The following is a 17,595-nucleotide window of genomic DNA, read 5'->3' as shown; positions in this document are numbered from 1 at the left end:
TGGCGCCGCGCGGCTCCCCCCCTCCTGCCACGATGGCGACGCCGGACGTCAGTGTCCACATGGAGGAGGTGGTGGTGGTGACCACGCCGGACGGCGCGGTGGATGGCGGCGGCATGGAGGAGGTGAAGGCAGTGCTGGTCACCACCAACCTGTCCCAGCACGGGTAAGAGACAGGGTCGGTGCATGCTGAGGGGATGTGCTGGAAACCCTCCCACGCGTGATTGTAGGCTGGGATTTGATCCCCCACGGCTTCCTCCTGCATCACTGCTTGCTGTGGGGACCTCAGTGGTGGCCACGGAGTGTCCAGTTCCTTGCTAGGGCTTCCCATGCCCAAGGGTGAAAAAATTCCAACCCCAAATACCTTTTCCTGAGTGGACGTGGATGTTGGAGAGGACACAAATCTGGTTGGAACAGTACACCAGTAGGTAAATCAGTGCTTTTCTGCTATTTCATGATGGCTTTGCTAAGCTCTGGACTCCAGCAGACGAGTCAGTCCGCACCAGGTTGAGGGTGCTGCAGCTGAGCTCCCCTTCCCTGAAGGTGGGGGAGGTTTGGGGTTGGCTGGTTTTTGGCTGAGCTCTGCAGGAACCTCCACTGCCAGCAATAGGAGTGAGAGAGGTGTCCTTGAAACATTGTTGCCCTGAATGGAGAGGCTGCTCAAAAAACCCGAGTGAACGTGTCTGATTGTTTAAGTGCAGCTGTTTTGCCCAATTGCTGCCTTTTTTGTTGGCATTACGGATTCAAGGCTGCTGTTTGTTCAGGTCTGGTCAGTGGCAGGGTGGCTGTGGCCAAAGAGCCTGCCTGGTGCCCTTGGAGGCCCACATAGCAATGGGCTCTTTGCTTTATTTCTCTATGGTTTTTTGGGTGGGACAGAGCCCAGAGCCGTTTTTGTGCTTTGCTCTTTGAGTGGGCAGAAAATCCAAGTTCTCACCTGGAGCTGCATCCAGGCAGGTTTGTTTGAAATAAGTGGGTGTTGAGTGGCTGTTTATTCTCTCAACAAGATGTTTGTCTCCTTTTCTCAAACATGTCTTTGTGTCAGTGCCCTGGGGCTTTGGGCAGGGCAGAAGGTGACAGCATTTGTTTCAGTCCAGGTGTCATTCCTCTTGTGCTACTCCAACTGAGATAAAGCCCATTAATAGATGATTTTTTGGTGAAGAATGGGCAGGGACAGGCAGAGGCAAGAGCTGTTGGTGCCGGGATGGGCAGGATCTGCCCTGCTCTTCCTCCACACCCTGGGTCTGTGAGTGATTCCAAGAATCTTTTTAATTCCCAGAAGAGCAGTGATGGTGGGGAAGAAGGGCTCTACTCCTCTTATTTTCTGTCCCATGGAGACTCCCTTGTTTCCCTCAGTGGAGAAGCAGCCAGATGTGACACTTGGGATGTGGCTGCTCTTGGATGCAGAATGGTTCCTGGTTGTAATGTGGCTCTGAGCCTCTACAGACCCATGTGCAACACTGTGGTGTTGTCTGGGGGAATGGATCATGGCAGAGGCTGGCTCCATCAATTGGTTTCCTTTCACTCTTAGTTCCCTTCCTGTTTTTCTTTGGAAACCTTTTCTCATCCTCCCAGTGTCCCCTGGATGGTCAGGAGCAGGACAGCTCTACACAGCACAGAGAGGAATGCTTTCATTTAGTCGCAGCTATGAGCAGAGATGTCTTGGAAGGTATGAAGAGATTCCCTGAGGGTTTTCCATGCACCTCTCTGGAGAAGAGCCTCTGGACAGGTTCTTTGCTCCCCCATTCTTGGGGATGGTAACGGGTTAATAGAAAGGATGTGAATTTTGGGGTCACAGAGTAAAACCTGCCCGACTCCTCCCACTGAGCAGGGCAGTGGGGCTGCTGGTAGGTGGCAGCACGAGCCACCCATGGTCTCTCTCTGGCCTTGGGCAGTTGCCTCCACCAGGCTCTGCTCCTCCTGGGTCAATGGCACAGTGGTGCTGGCTCCCTTTCCTTCTGATTTCCCTCTGCAGCCCCAGCTGGTGTCAGGAGAGCAGCTGCAGGCACAGGCTGAGGTCCCTTCGTGTTGGCTTGGTCACCACTCACTTGGGGAGCTTTCAACTTGCCTTGTGTGACACTTTAACCAAACTCAGCTTGGGGGTTGGTGGTTTTTTCTAGTGTTCATCTGGGTATGGGTTTGCTATTAAAAAAACCCTCTATACAGCCAATTGTTAAGAGCTTAATTAGTTCATGTGTTCTTAAGGAAAAGGCTGAGGGAAATGGGAAAATAATAATGAGCAAGAAGCTTTTCTCTTTGGTCTGTGATAGGGGGGGAGCTGTGCTTGGTTCTCTGATGAGGCACTTGTATTTCTGATCAGCACAGGATTCTGGGGGAGACTTTTCTCTCTCAAGTTTCCAGGCAAGGCAGGAGCAGAAAAGAAAGGAGATGCCAGCCCGCTGAGTTATCTGCACGTGCTTTCTTCTCTTCTTCCCATCTGGTTCATGGATCCTCCTGGGGAGGAAGATGAGAACCATCCTCCCCTGCCTTCGTCATGGCAACTGGCAAAGGCAGGACCAGCTGGGGGGCTGCACTCTGGGACTTGGAAGATGTTTGTGTTTTCTCTTGCATCTGCCTCAGTCTGTTTCCCTGGAATGGATGGGAGAAACAGTGTGGAGACACTCGCCTTTTTTTGTGGTTTTCTCTCCCCCACATGTCCATGGCAGACACAGACTTCAGTTGCTTGAATTTTTCCTACAATCTGGGAGTTGGTTTGTTTGTTTGCCTCTGGAGGTTTAAGGCGTGGGCTGGGTTATTCCTCCCCATCCAGTTGTGCCTTTCAGTCATTTTTCAGAGCACATGCGGTGGAGTTCTGGAGGAAGTTCTGAAAGGTGCCGACTTTCTGCTGGGGGGTTTCTTCTGGGTAAGTTGGTGGAGGTTCTTGATCTGGAGGCAGGTCAGGGTCAGGACTTTGCATGCCAGAGGGCGCTGCTGCCTCTGGCACCTGGCTGAAGTGCTGCTGCTGCCTTTCGCCAGGAGAAATGCAAGAACCCAGCAGCAAACTGATGAAAAACTCCTGGTTAGAATTCTTCTGTCAGACTGCTGCCACTTGTGTAATAATCACCTGTATGCAAATGCCTTAGCTCAGAGTTTATCTTTTCAAGTCCTTCCAAGTTACCCTCCCCATGCTCTCCTAGGGCTCTGGGCTGGTGGTGGCTGTGAGCTGCAGAGGCAGTGTTGTGTCCATCTCCTTTCTGTCACAGCAGAGCTGTCTCCCCTCTTTCTGGAGCAGCATCTCCAAGCCACTCACCTGGTGAGGCTGAGCTGCCGCCCACGCCTTCCTTATCTCTGTGCTACTCCCCACAGGTACCTGCCCTGCAGCTGCTGAGGGGAGAGATGCTTTGAAGCTGCAGTTCCACCCTGGAGCTGTGTGTTAGGAGCCCAGAATGAAAAACAAGTTGCTCTTGAATTTCCTTGTCCCTGTGGCACCACTGTGAGTGAGAAATGTGGTTGCCAGTGAGTCACTAGGACTGTCTTTTAATTCACCCATGGTACCAAACGGAGGGAGGTTACAGGTGAATTTTCTCTCTAGAGTCTTCCTAGGGAGTTTATATGCCAAAGTATGTGAAAAGCTAATTGTATTTCTCCCCCTGCCCCTGCAGGTCAAGCTTTCTGCAGCAATTAGTCAGGTTCAGTAACAACACCAAACACACATCTTAAAGGGAGGGTAGACTTAGATTGGGCATTAGGAATTTGTTCCCTGTGAGGGTGGTGAGGCCGTGGCACAGGGTGTTCAGAGAAGCTGTGGCTGCCCCATCCCTGGAAGTGTTCAAGGCCAGGTTGGATGGGGCTTGGAGCGACCTGGTCTAGTGGAAGGTGTCCCTGCCCATGGGAGGGGCTTGTAATGAGATGAACTGTAAGGGCCCTTTCAACCCAAACCATTCTGTGTTTCTATGAACACCCATTAGGAATGGTCCCTGCTGAGTGCTGGCTGTGATGTCCAGGTGGGATCCATAAGGGCACCAATGTGGGCTCCCTCCCATCGGGACCTCACCTCCAAAGTTGAGGGGGTGAGGAGCATGTCCCACATCACAACCAGAAGTGCCTTTTCCCTCTGAGTGTGCACTGAAGCTCCTTGGAGGGGCTTGGGGCTCCATATTGCCACAGTGAGAGCTGGGATGGGAGAACAGCAAGGGAGTGGGCGCTGTGTCACTGTGTGAGTCCATGTGCAAAGCACCCAGAGAAGACAGATATTTCAGTGGGGGGAATGGAAGCAGTTGGATAGCCAGCTATTAATGAATATCATGGATATATCAAATTTTAAGAGGCTCAGAGATTGGATTGCAAGTGTCTATAGCTCCTGTTATGTTATCTCTGCTCACAGATCTGCTCTTGGGGTTTGTCCAATTCCTTTATAGTGTTTCTGTGGCTCCTTGAGGTCCTACTCCCCTGGAGCATCCTGCATACTGGGGGCTTCAGCCAGTCCATTGCCCAGACAGCAGCAGCATGTCTCACACATGTTTTTCCTGGGGAAATCTCAGGCAAAGCTGCCAACGGCTGGCAGTGACTTCTGAGCAAAGGGCTGTGCTGACAGCATCCCTCCATGCCAGCTCTCCAGCATGGGCTGGGCAGGAGGCAGATCCACAGGGCTGGGATTAAAGGGGAGGCAAGAGAGAGCTGGCCAGGCTGCTGACAGGGGCTTGCATGCTGTGGGGTTCTTCATCGCCACATGAAAAAATGGAGCTGAGCCTCCCAAACCCAGAGCTGACTCTCAGCTCTTGTGGGAAAATGTGATCTGAGGGACTTCTGAGGCAATGTCTCCACAGGGCATCGGGTGGGGGGGTGGCACGGCCACATGGCTTAAGAATGCCTCTGCCTCTCTTCCCAGCGGTGACATCAACGAAGACACTCTGGAGACTGAAAATGCAGCTGCTGCAGCTGCTGCCGCCTTCACAGCCTCCACAGACCTGAAGGAAGCGGTTCTAGGTAGGTCAGCTCTTTCCATAGCCCCTTGGTGCCAGCTCCACCACCCCGGTGTGCCACAGCCCTGTGCTGGTGTCAGATGGGACAGTCCAAACACTGCTGTGCAGAGCTGCTGGGGCTCCGGTGTTCTCTTATGGGCCTTGGGGATGCTCTCCCAGCATCCAGGGGGGCTCGGTGACCAGCAGGGAGCTGGCAGCAGCTGGCTGGGCTGCTGCTGCCCTCTCCTGGTCCGTGGTGAGTCCCTGTATCCGGCCATCCCTGGCTCTTGCCATTCCAGCTTGCCACGGGGATGTCAGTTTTGCAGCAACTTGCTGGCTTTGGTTGCAAGTGAAAGTGAGTTTAGGAAGCAAAGATTGATCAGCTGAGCCGGAGTTGACTTAACCAGTTTTACTTTAAAACCAAGGGTGACTCCACCCAGATGACATCATTCTTTTTTATCACGAATGGTTGACTTCCCATATTCCCTGTGCTCAGCTGCAGCTGGATTGGCATAAATCTGCCTGGGCTGTTTCGCCTGACAAATTTGGGTGTTTGGATGCTTTAATAGCAAAGTGCAAGTGGTGCCCATAAACCCCAGCACACCTCACCCATGCATCATCTACTTTTTTTTTTTTTATTCCTGAGTTTCAAAACTCTCGTTGCATCATGTTTCTCTTTGATCTGTCTCTTCCGCTGATCCCTGTGAGAAGTGAAGATGGCTGAAGATGAGGACAGTTTGGAGGCAGAGATTGTCTACCCCATCACCTGCGGGGACAGCAAAGCCAACCTCATCTGGAGGAAGTTTGTGTGCCCTGGGATCAATGTGAAGTGTGTGCAGGTGAGAACAGAGGGCCAGCAGTGGATTTCCTGGCTAGTCCTGGTTGTGATGAATTTTCATCAGCTGCTTTGCATCAGAATCATGTCATGGTGGGAAAGGATGATGTTTTCCTGGTGCTGGGGTACCTGGTATTTGTCTTGACCAAATTGTGTAGTTCTGGCTGGAGAGATGGTGCCTCAATTTAATGTGTTATTGAGAAGTTTAAGAAATTTGGGCACTTGCAGTGTCTGCTCAGTTGGAAAGTTGATAGTTCGAGGAATTTATTGATTGGGAACCTACTGAAGAGTTGCTGCTGTGTCCTGGGTAACTCATGGTTAAAATTTGCATGAATTCAGAGAGACATGCCACGAGTGAGTCATTGCTGGCATTTGTACACAGGCTAAACAATACCCTGATGAGGGAGGGCCTAAACAATACCCTGATGAGGGAGAGTCTCCTTGGGCTCCTAAAGGATAGTCCTTGCTCTTCCCTGGAGAGTTGGTCTCCTCTGTCCCTGAGGCAGAGGATAGATGCTGCTGCAGGTAATGCTGCTGCCTCCTAAAATCCACCCTCTCTGCACTGAAGCCCTTGTCCTTGTTCAGAGATGCAGTTTCTCTCGAAGTAACAGCGAGTTACTCTATGTTGGTCAACATGGCCATGGAAAAGAGGTGGCCTGGATTTGGGAAATCCTTTGGGATGGGCTGTAAGGCAACTCCCTAGAGAACTGCCTTGTTCACAGTTGGACTTGAGGATCTTGGAGGTTTTCTCCACCCTTAGTAATTCTGTGATTCTGCAGGTTGCTGTTAGGTCAGCGTGTGGGTTCAGGCACAGCTGGGTGTGTAGGGCAATAAAAGGAAGGGAAGAGTTGGCACGGTGCGTGCCAGCTCCCTGAAGCTGGTTTTCAGGAGCAGTGGGTGTGTGCTGCCAGAGAGGCCAGAGGTTCCCTGATACCGATAGTTGGGCTTGGGAACAGAAAATCAAAGACCAAATGGGTTTCTTCCCTCTCTCTTATGGGGCATAACGTGCCCCTGGACCCAAATGTTACCAGTGCAGCCCAGCTTTCACAGAGTCCATTGCTAGTGGGAGTGTGAGCAGCTCCCTGCTGTTAATGATACTTTGCACAAGCTATAGGTGTTTCCCCAGCTGTCCTGCCTGAGCTGGGCAGCTCCAAACTCACACACCCCTGAACCCTTGACTTGGAGCAGCTGTTAACTAACCATCTGTGACAGCAGTGTTTGGCTTTAATCTTTCCAACTTGGGCAATGTTTCCTGGGGGGGGAGTGGCTGGCAGCCATCTGTTTTGGTGGTGTTCAGTGGCACGTGGAGGCTGCAGCCGCTGCCGGGCACTGGGAAACGCCGCTGGGTTCCAGCTGAACCCTGCTCACAGGGCACCCTTGGCTTGTTTATGGCTTGTGGCTCTGATGTTGCACCCCTGCCTTTTGCAGTTTCATGATCACCTAATCAGCCCCAAGGAGTTTGTCCACCTGGCAGGCAAGTCGACCTTGAAGGATTGGAAGCGGGCGATCCGGATGAACGGGATCATGCTCCGGTTAGTCCCTTCCTTTGTATCTCTGGACACTTCCTTCTGGGGGACTGTGGTGGGCTGGAACAGAGCCTTTGGAATGGCTGTTTTGCTGCTGAGGGAGCAAATGAACCACTAAACATTTGTCTTAATGATGGCCTGGCCCCAAATGTGGTCAGTCCAATGGCTTTGTTCTGTCCTTGTGCCTAGGGAATAATTTGGGGCAAGAAATATTTCTCTGGTCTTTTCAGGACTTGAACCACACTGAGTTTCCAGCTGGTGTAAGGACACTGGAAATTTTAATGGCTCTTGGTGGCTGGGCCATGCTGTCTGTGGATTCTCAGCATGTCCCACCAAATGAAATCAGTCTGGTCATCGCTAATGCTCTGGTTGCAGCACTCCTGCTTGACATCACTTCTAAATAAGTCGTTGGCAAAAAAAAAAAAAGCTTCTCTATTGCAAGCATTTCTCTTCTCTAGTCTTAACTACAGTAATTCAATTCTTGTATGGTCCTCCTGAACACCAGCCTGAGACTGTGATTTAATTAAAGTCTTTTTCTGCCTTTGGGCAGGATAAAAAAGAATCACCTCTTTCCCCAGGAATTGTCAGTGGTTTTGTGCTCTTTTCACACGATGACATTGCCTTTCCTTGTGTTCTTCTGCTTCAGTGCAGGCATCTCCCGTATTCCTTTTAAGCAGCTTTTGCTCCTTGTAAATTTTGCATAATAGGTTTAGGCTTTGTCAAGGCAGGGCTTTGAGAGGGGGGAAAAAACCTTCAGGAGGAATGTCTGAAGGCAAACCCAGCAGCCCATGGGAGCAAATCTTGGGAAGCTTAGGTGGTTGGCCAGCAAGGCCTGGGGATGCTTTGGAGACAGCGTTATTGGATGGGAAGATCCTGTGTTCCAGTGTTGCCACCCCCTTTGAATGAGATAAGAGACCTGATTTTAGTTTATAAATTGGGTTATGTCCTGTCTCCTTTTGAGCTGTTGAGTTAAAAAGGTAAGGAAGAGGCTCCCTGTGATCTCACCCTGAACTGAGATTCCAGCTGACCCTTTGGAAGTTCCAGCTTCAGAGGGGATGTGCCAGTGGGACCAGATAGAGGCTGTCTCTTGCCTTTCCTCCCTCAAGAAATGAGTAAATCAGTCCCAGTAAGGGCTTTTGTTGGCTCTGCCTGCTCTCCTGGCTTTTTGGGACTCAGAAGTTTGGGGTAAAGGCTGCCAGGAGCTGCATCTCGGAGCTCTTGGCTGTTGCTGATGTGCCTGTCCTTGTGCTTGCTCCCTGTCTTTCAGGAAAATCATGGACTCAGGAGAGCTGGATTTCTACCAGCACACAAAGGTCTGTTCCAACACCTGCCGGAGCACCAAAATTGACCTGACTGGAGCCAGGGTGTCCCTGACCAGCCAGACATCGACAGAGTACATCCCTCTGACTCCCGCCTCTGCCGATGGTATGTGCAGCCATTCCTCAGCCTCAGCAGGGGCTGTGACGCATCAAAGCACACAAATGCCACATAACCAAGCTCCCTGTGGCTGCCCTGTCTCTGAGAGTGTTCAAGGCCAGGTTGGACAGCACTTGGAGCAATCTGGTCTAGTGGAAGGTGTCCCTGCCTATGGCAGGGAGTTGGAATGAAATGAGCTTTGAGGTCGCTTCCAACCCAACCCATTCTCTGATTTTATGAGTTTGACCTCTAATAGCAGAGGCAACTGTTTCATTGGAAAGAGTTCTAATTTTGCAATGCTTCTGTATTTAACTCCTTTTGCTCTTGAGCATTAAGAACAGCCCCCAAAGTGCCCCACACCCTGAGCTCCTGGTGGTGCCTCTGGGACAGGCTAAGCCCCTTGGCTGGCTCTGCAGAGCACCCATCCACCACATCCTGGTGTTGTGCTGGGGAGGCTGTTGCTGATGCACAGCCCAGCCCTCTCCAAGCTCCCCCTGTTAAACATGAGCTCACCAATGGGACACATTTCCCATGCTGCTGGGCTGTGTTGGAATAACCAGAGCCCTGAAAGCTGCAGAGTAAAGGAGCAGAGGGACTGGATTTAATGGCTGCAACTGAGCATTCCAAAGGCTCTGCACAGCTCCGTGGGGCTCTGGCCAGATTCCCATCCATCCTGCTCCTGCGCACAGCATGAATGACGCCTGTTCCCTGGCTCTATGGTAACAAAACTGCTGAGATTTGGCAGAGCTGGAGGGAAGGAGGGATCCCCCTGCATCCCTGTGCAGTGGGGGGCTGCTCTTCCCTTGGAGGCTTTAGAAACCCTCCAGACAAACAGTGGCTTGGTAAAAAGGGCTGCCAGAAAAATCAGACTCTAAATCTGTTTGACTTCTGCCCTGAGCAGTGCTGGTGTGTTTGCAGGGGGGAGCGGGAGGGAAATGCTACTCTCAAGCATGTGTTCTTGTGCTGCAAAGGTTGCAGGAGTAATCCCTGGGGATTGCACTCCAATGTAGAAAAATAAGTACAGCTGGCACAGCAACCACTTGGGCGTCTCTGTTCAGCATTGAGATCTGCATTCAAACAGATGTGATCCTGTGCAATGTAAAGGAGAAGTCACAGAAATTCAGCAAGGGAGTGCTTGCCTTGGAAACAGCCTGTGAAAATACAGGGAAAAATCAGGACCTGGGAATTTTTTCTCTTCTTTTCTGCTATTGGTTGCAGTGAACGGATCCCCAGCTACAATAACCATAGAAACATGTGAGGATGTCAGCGATTGGAGCACCAGCATTGGAGGTATGGCTTGAGATCCTGCAGGGCTCGCTGGGTGGAGGAGATGTGTGGAAAGAGGGAAGCAGCAGGGTAAGGAGCAGGAAGGACCCTCTTACCAGAGCAGCTTTGCATGAACCTCCACTGGGATTATTCCTTCTCTGCTTAAGGAATAGCACTGTGTTATACCCCACTGGTGTGCAGGCTGGCTGCAGCAACCTTGGGATGAAGTTGTTTCCAAGCACTAATATATCAAAGCCAGGGCCAAATGGCTCTAGGGAAAAAAAATCTTATCAGAGGGGTCATGAAATCATTCTCCTTGGTGCTACTGGCTGTAGCAAAATGTCCTGTTGGTGTGGGACAGGAATGGGGAGAGCATATCCTTTTCCTTTGGGTCCATGCTCTGGGTGGGCTTTGCCCCAGCCCCCTGACCTCGGGGGTCTCTCCCAGCCTGCCAGGACTGCACCCCTACAGGGGTGTCCACAGGGAACCCACAGCAGATCACCATAAAATCCCGCTGAGGATTTTGAGGTTCTCCCTTGCTTTCTCTTTCTTCAGAGGACACCTTTGCTTTCTGGCAAGGTCTGAAGGACAGTGGTCTCCTGGAAGAAGTGATCCATGAGTTCCATCAGGAGCTGGTGGAGACCATGAAGGGCTTGCAGCAGCGAGCACAGGATCCCCCGCTGCAGCTCGGGGGTAAGGACCTGGACACAGGTCATCTTGGGAGGGGGGCTTGTGGATTTTTTTATCCTTAGAGGTATCTGGTTGGCATGATAGGGACATAGCTCATCATAAAAAAATCTCATTTCTGGCTGATTGTTGGGAAAGCTGCACTTGGGGATGCTTTAGGTGACCTCAGGTCTCCAATTCCCCATGCCTGGGGCTTCCTCTCTGCTGGCTCTAGGTCTGGAGGAGCACTTGGCTTGGGAACTGAGGTGGAATTCAGGCCATTGGGATAACGATGCAGCAAGCAGCTACTGTGCCAGCGGATTTTTTATCACCCCTGCTAGGCAGGAGAGGACTGTTTACACGCTAGTGACCTCTTACCCTTTCTCATGGCTTCTGCCTTCTCCTCTTCTCCAGCCTCTTGAGTTACCCTCCTGCAGATTTTGGCTGTCTCAGCTGGACACGTTTTGTTCTCGTGTGGCTTTTGCCAAGCCACAAATAGTTTGCACAGGGAATTTTGCTTCCTCAAAGATTCTGTGTCTTGTTTTTAAGATGCTGTTTTACTCAACAACGTAGTCCAGAACTTTGGGATGCTGGATCTTGTCAAGAAGGTCCTGGCCAGCCACAAGTGCCAGATGGATCGCTCGAGGGAGCAGTACACACGGGATTTGGCAGGTATGTCCTGGACACAGCAGTGTGGCACCAGGCATCGCTGCCAGCACCTTTTCTTTTGGGCTGAGAAAGTGGGGGTTGTGTTAAAGCTGGTGTTTGTTAAACCAGCCGCACCAGGTGTTGCCACAGGCCTCTGGGAAGCTTGTCCAGGATCCAGGCTGAGCCAAAACCTCTTCTCTCTCCAGCTCTGGAGCAGCAGTGTGATGAGCACCGCAAGCGAGCGAAGGAGCTGAAGCACAAATCGCAGCATCTCAACAACGTCCTGATGACCCTCACACCCGTCTCCGTTCCCACCCCTCTGAAACGCCCCAGGCTGACCAGGGCCACCTCCGGACCAGCTGCCATCACCTCCCAAGTCCTGTCCCAGCCGGCGCAGCTCGCTGTCACCCCCGGCGTGCCAGTCTCCCAGATTGCCAACCTCCCTCTTGGCAAAGTGGTCTCAGCCCTCCCGCCTTCGGTGATGGGGAAGACCCCAGCCCAGCCCCCCGCTGCCAGCTCCCCGGCCTCCCCTCTGCTGGGGGGGTACACGGTGCTGGCATCTGCTGGCTCCACCTTCCCCGGCACAGTGGAGATCCACCCGGACGCTTCCAACCTGACGGTGCTGAGCACGGCTGCAGTCCAGGACGGCAGCACGGTGGTGAAGGTGGTGAGCCCCTTCCAGCTCCTGACGCTGCCAGGACTTGGCACGACCATCCAGAATGTGACACAAATAGCTCCCAGTGGGAGCACGGTCGTGACTGTCCCGTCCGGTGCCACTGAGGCCGCCGGGGACGAGCATGCTGCCGCCGCCATCGAGGTGACTGCAGTGGCTGATGAGGCGGAGCAGAAGTGAGGGGGGGACTTGCCTGGAGGGACGCTGGCCGTGCCACTCTGGGGGGAACTGCCTCTTCTCTGGCTGCGCTGTGGGACGAGGAGCGGTGTCATGAGGGGCGCGGGCTAACAAGACTCAGAGCGGCTCGTGTCGGGAGCAAGGAGGTTCAGGTCAGAGGGAAGGAGGGGGGAGGAAGGATGCCCGGAGAAGGGAAAGGCAGAAATGCTCTGCCTTGTTTGGAGGAGGGAAGAAAAAAAGAGCTTATTTTTTTATAAAGCTTTCCTCCCCTGTTCTCTTGGAATAGTTTTCCTGCTCTGGGTCATCAGCTGAGCCTCGTTGGCAGGCACAGCTGGAGCTGTGTCCATTGGAGGAGTGGGCAGGAGCAGGGAGAAGGCGGTAGCAAAAGGAAGCTGCCCCAAGGAGTCTGGTGTGCAGGGAGCTGGCTGCTCCCCATCCCCAGGGGCTGCAGGAGTGGAGAGGGATGCCAGGAGCAGGAATTCCGTGGATGTGTACAGTCATTGACACCAGGAGGGGCGCTGGCAGCGTGGGCACAGGCCCTGGGAGGTTGGGTTTTGTGTGTGACACTGGCTTTGGGTGGCAGAAACAAGTGGGAGCTTTTGGGACAGTGGTCATGGTGGTTGTCAGATCTGCTGGGGAAGGAGCAGGAAGAGAGGAACCCAGAGGGCTGAGAAAAGCTGTGACTTCTGAGGATTTTGGATCTTTTTCTAGCTTTCTCAAAAAAAAAAAAAATCCATTCTTGGGATTTTTTTAAGCCAACAGTGATTTTTAAGCAAAGCCCTGGTTGGGAAGCTTCTTCTGCATGGCAGAGCCGTGCTGCGGAGCGTGCAGAGCTGAACCCCACGGCCACGCTCTGGGGAGCTCACACTTCCTCACGAGGGGGGACCCTGCTGTCCCCAGTCCCCAGCATCCCGCGGGAGCCGGACACTGCCATTCCCTCCCTGCTGGGTTCAAGCAGCTGTTCTGTAACTGTGGTTGACCCCCCAGTTCTCCTTCAGCCACCCCACTTGCTGCAGCTCTCACCAGGTCCCATCCCAGGGCCTGTGTGTCTCACACTGTCTCCGGCTGGAAGGAGTCGGGCGCTTGGAGTGTTGGGGTTTCTCCAAATTTGATCTGGCAACAGCAGCAACAACAGGTCACTTTATTGAGCTAATAAATATTTTTTTGAAAGCATATTGCTGGTTTATTGCATTTTCTACATCCAGGTGTGACAGCTGGGCTTGTGAAGTGGGGCTAAGGCAGGACAGGAACACACTTTATTAAATATAAATGTATGTGTTCTCTGTGCTCCCTCTGGCCATGGGCGTGCAAGGAGCCTGAAATGCGGCTCCAAAGTCTGGTTGTCTGTGGTGCAGCTGGGACAGCCTGGCTGCACCCAGTGCTGATAACCACTGGTCCCCAACCTATGTTTAGAAGAGTTCTGACACGTAATCAGGAAGAAAAACGATCTATTCCTCTGAAGCTTTAGATTTTGTTTCATTTTGGCAGAGACTCAGTTGATGAGGAGGAGTCCTGCCTTATCAGAGGCTTTTCCCTCCCAGCTGGTGGCTGCTAAGATATCGCTGTCGTATCGCTGTACTTGGGACAGCAGTAGCATGTCAGACTGAGGACATATAAAGGGCTGTGGTCACCCTGAGCTGCCTTTTGCCTCTGCAGCCTGAGCAGCAGTGCTGAGCCACACCTGAGGTGTATTTCCAACCCAAATTCCCCCATTCCTGTGCTTTGACGGTGAGTGAGCATCCTTCTGCACCACAGGGACACCTTTCCCCAGCAGTGCCAGGGCTGGAAAGCTGTGGTGCCTTTGCCCAGCCTTGGAGAGCTGTGGGCTGATGATCCTGCTCCAGCCATCTCTGCTTTGGACAAACTCGTCTAGGTTATCCGGAGAATGTGGGAGAGGGAATGTCCAGGTGGAAAGGGGACAGCTGGAGAGACCTGGCTCATCTTTAAGGGTATCTGAGACGTGGCATCAGAGCATGGGGTGGGACAGGATTTGTGTCAGCTCTGTGTTGGTGTGGTGCAGCTATGGGCAGCAAGGGCTGGGGCAGAGCAGAGCAAGCAGGAGGCAGCAGCTCCCCTCTGGCTCTGTGCACCTTTACCTGCCCGAGAGACTAGAGATCACCTCACCAGCAAAGCATTCCCAGCGTGGGTGTACTTTGCCCTGCAAAGCAGCTCTTCCTCGGGGTGTAAACAGCTCCCTAAGCAATAAAAGCTCGGCAGGCAGATTTGGGCTGGTGCAATTCTCCCCTCCCTTTGCAGCAGCTCTCGGGGCAGCCCTGTCTCCCTCGAGAGACCGCCTGGGCTGTTCAGGGATGCCCCGGTGACGTGCTCCGCTCCTGGGATGGCTGCTGAGGGCAGCTGGGGGCTTGCAGAGTCAGCAAGTCGTGGTAGGATGAGGGCTGAGAAGGGTAAGCAAAGAAGGGAAGTTGCCTGCAGCAAGCTGTATGCAGAGATTATCAGTGTCTGGATGAGTGGCCTTGGGCTGGATGCGGCCGTGGGCGATTGGGCACGATTCCCTGGCCGCGGGGAAGTCCCATGCGAGTGTGGCAGTAGATCCTGGGCTTGCAGGCCTGGTTTCAGCAGGGGTGGTAAAGTATTGTTCTTGGAGAGCACATCCAACCTGTGGATCAGCTCTCCCCACGGCGCTGAGACCCGGGGCTCTGCAGGGGCGAGCCCCCAAGCCCTCCCCAGGGGGCTGCACCCATCACTGTGGGCTCGCAGGGCTGCAGTGGATCCCAGTGGGTCAACCTGCTCTGTGAGCCTGGGGTCCCTGGGCACGGCTGGCCCTCTCAGCACCCATTTTACCAGCCTGGTACTGCCGGCACTGCCTTCCTGGGCTCCCCTTGGGTGCTCAGGCTGAGATCTGCTCCCCTTTCCTCCCGTGGGGAGCCCTGCTCCGCTCACAGCCGGGCGTGGAGGACTCGCACCCAGAGACGAAATTACGTAAGGGCTGCGGATGAGTCATGCCAAGTCCGTTTCTCCCTGGGTTGTGTGGTGATGGAGACTCAGCCACTTGCGTTTTCTCCTCCAGGTATCCACAGGAGCAGACTGCGCTGTTTGGGAAAGAGCAGAGCCTCCCGCTTCCCGAGCATCTCCCCGGCAGCGTCGCGGGCAGAACCCTGCCATGGTCCTGCCTGGCAGCTGCCCGTGGGGTGCCAGGGAATGGGGGCGGTGAGAAATCACCAATTCCTCACTCTCTGCGTCTCTCTGGGCAGGTTAGGGCTGTTACCGGGACAGGAGATGCTCCAGCATCCTCGCGGGAAGGCTCTCCCAGCTCCCAGCAACTTCCTCAGGCGCGGGGTGTGCAGCGCACAAAGCGCAGCGCGTCTGGCGCTGGGGCGGGGAGCAGCACCGATGGTTTCCTGGGGAAACCGCTCCGTGACTGTCGGCCGTGTCGCCGAAGGAATGGAAACCGAAACTCACGGCTTTCGGGTCGGTGTTTGTTTGTCTAAAATCGGCACATCCCGGGTTCCGGCTCTCCCCCGCCCTAATGCTGTGGATGTGGTGACGCAGCTTTGCCTCCTCCCTGCTCCAATAGTGGCTTCCTGCGCTCTGCCTCCAGCGACGGAGGGACGGCAGAGCCGGCTGCTCCCTGCTCCCCGGGCTGCTCCCCGGGCTGCTCCCGGGGCTGCTCCGCTGCTTCTGGCTCCTTCTTGTGTGTTGAGCAGGGCCGGAAGCTTTATATAATAGAGTGAAAGCCGTTTGCTTCTAGAGCTGGAGGGAAAATATCCCACCTGTAAAATCAGTGAAACCTCCAGATATCCCACCTGTAAAACCAGAGTGAAGCCTCAGTGCCAAGGCTGCTCTGCCTGGGTGAGCTGGGCACTGCCCATCCTGGCTCGGGCACCTCAGGGGAGTAGTGCCAGGTGTTTTGTTTGGTTTTCACTGCTGTCTGATGCTGTCACAGAGATCTTTGCTGTGGTTTAGTCAGGGCTGCAGAGAGGATGATTCCTGCCCCAGGCAATACCAAATGGGGATGGACTCCATCCATGGAAGACTCTGATACCAGGGCTGGGCCCTGCTTGGTCTCTCCTTCCCAGGCAGGGATAGGGCTCTGGTGCTCCCCAAACTGTAACAGTTCCCATGGCAGCTGCAAGGACAAAGCTGGGAAAGACTTTCCTGGATGGGAACACTGAGCATGGGGATTCCATGGGGTCAGATCCTACTGTGGGGCTGAGCCACCCACTGCTCCTCGCTGACAGAACATGGAGTGCAGAAGAGCCATGGCCCTGTGCAGGTGGTCATCCTGCCACAGGTCCAGCAGTGACCAGGGTGTTGTTGCACAGACCTGGTGGTTTTGATGCCCAGGGATGCCTGGTTTCCACAGCACCCAGTTCTCTGGTGGGATCCATCCAGTGCCCTCTGCTCCAGTGGGGTCCATTCAGCACCCACAGGCCTGGGCTGCCCCACTCCTCTCCTTGGTGGGAAAACCCCTTTCTTGGCTCCCCAGGGTTGCTGCTGGATGGGAGCAGGGTGACAGCTCCCTCTGAGCTACCCAATGGCTGCGACTGTACAAAGCAGGAAGGTCAAAAACATCGTTTCTCTTCCTCCTTCCACTGGTGTTGACAAACGTGCCAGAAACCTGTCTCTGCCCCTCCTTTCCTCCCTGCTCCATTGCTGACATGGCCCACAGGCTGGCTCTCTCAATGTTTGCTCCTCCCACTTGCTTTGAGGAAAAAGTTTTCTTTTGTCCGAAGGCTCTCTTTGTGTTGAGGTGGCACCACCAAGCACCATCAATCGATGGAAGGACTGAACAGCGTCCATGTCAGCAGGGAGACTTTGCCTCAGGTGCCTGCGAATTTTTACAGCCACTTGTAGCTGGAGGTGTGTTAGTTTTCCCTGGTTATTTCCAGGGCTGGCAGCTGGCTTCTGGAATGAAGATAATTCCATTAAGTGGGAATCCTGGGGCTTGACCGCAGTACTGGGCACAGCACCTGCTTTACAGGTCAGGGCTTTCCGAAGCCAGGAAAGTCCAGGCTGGTGAGATGTGGCTGCTGTGGTGGGTTCCTGGGACTGAGGAGCTTAGAGGAACTTCCTGGGATTTTTCTTGTGTGCATTTTTTGGGGGCATAGCGGGTTCCAGGGTTTGTTGGTTATGTGTGTATTACCCGCAAATTTGCCCCATCACCATGCACTGGGATGAGATGCTGAGCTGTTGTGGGATGGGTTTGGTGAGGTGCAAAGGGGCTGAGAGGGGTCTCCACACCCCGGGTGCTGAGGATCCCCCACTGCTCGGGTGCTGAGCATCAACTGATGGTGCTTGTGTGGCAACACGTGCCCACAAACTGGGAGGCGGGGTCTTGCCCTCCGGCTGTCGGTGCTGCCCCACGAAACGCGATGCAAATCAGAGTCTGCTGCTGCCGGGGGTGGATTTCGAGTTTGGGTTTGCTTTTGGCTCGAGGCTGAGCTCTGCAGCGGGTGCACCGCGCCAGGCGGGGAACCGAACGGAAAACGAAAGTGATGAAGAACAGAAAGGAAAGCAGCGCTCTGTCCCCCA

General features: G+C 53.8%; 2 protein-coding genes across 2 annotated transcripts in view; both read left to right on the top strand.

The window, feature by feature from the left end:
- The first annotated feature begins 7 nt into the window (after positions 1-7).
- Positions 8-13,277, top strand: GMEB2 (glucocorticoid modulatory element binding protein 2). The gene is made up of 9 exons (XM_008634340.2): positions 8-163; positions 4,823-4,920; positions 5,607-5,734; positions 7,159-7,262; positions 8,524-8,681; positions 9,891-9,962; positions 10,494-10,631; positions 11,154-11,276; positions 11,459-13,277. Exons 1-9 carry the CDS (start codon positions 33-35, stop codon positions 12,103-12,105), a joined length of 1,599 nt encoding a protein of 532 aa, XP_008632562.1. The 5' UTR covers positions 8-32; the 3' UTR covers positions 12,106-13,277.
- Positions 13,278-13,481: 204 nt separating this feature from the next.
- Positions 13,482-17,595, top strand: part of HELZ2 (helicase with zinc finger 2) — a 27,472-nt gene continuing 23,358 nt past the window's right edge. Inside the window, exon 1 of the mRNA XM_008636021.2 lies at positions 13,482-13,830. The gene's annotated coding sequence lies outside the window, so the exon portion shown is untranslated. The remainder of the gene's footprint in view (positions 13,831-17,595) is intronic.

The sequence above is a fragment of the Corvus brachyrhynchos genome, unplaced genomic scaffold, assembly GCF_000691975.1.
Source record: "Corvus brachyrhynchos isolate BGI_N302 unplaced genomic scaffold, ASM69197v1 scaffold10, whole genome shotgun sequence".
NCBI lineage: Eukaryota > Metazoa > Chordata > Aves > Passeriformes > Corvidae > Corvus > Corvus brachyrhynchos.
Note: the sequence above shows the minus strand (reverse complement) of the source record. Positions and strands in the feature narration are given on the sequence as shown.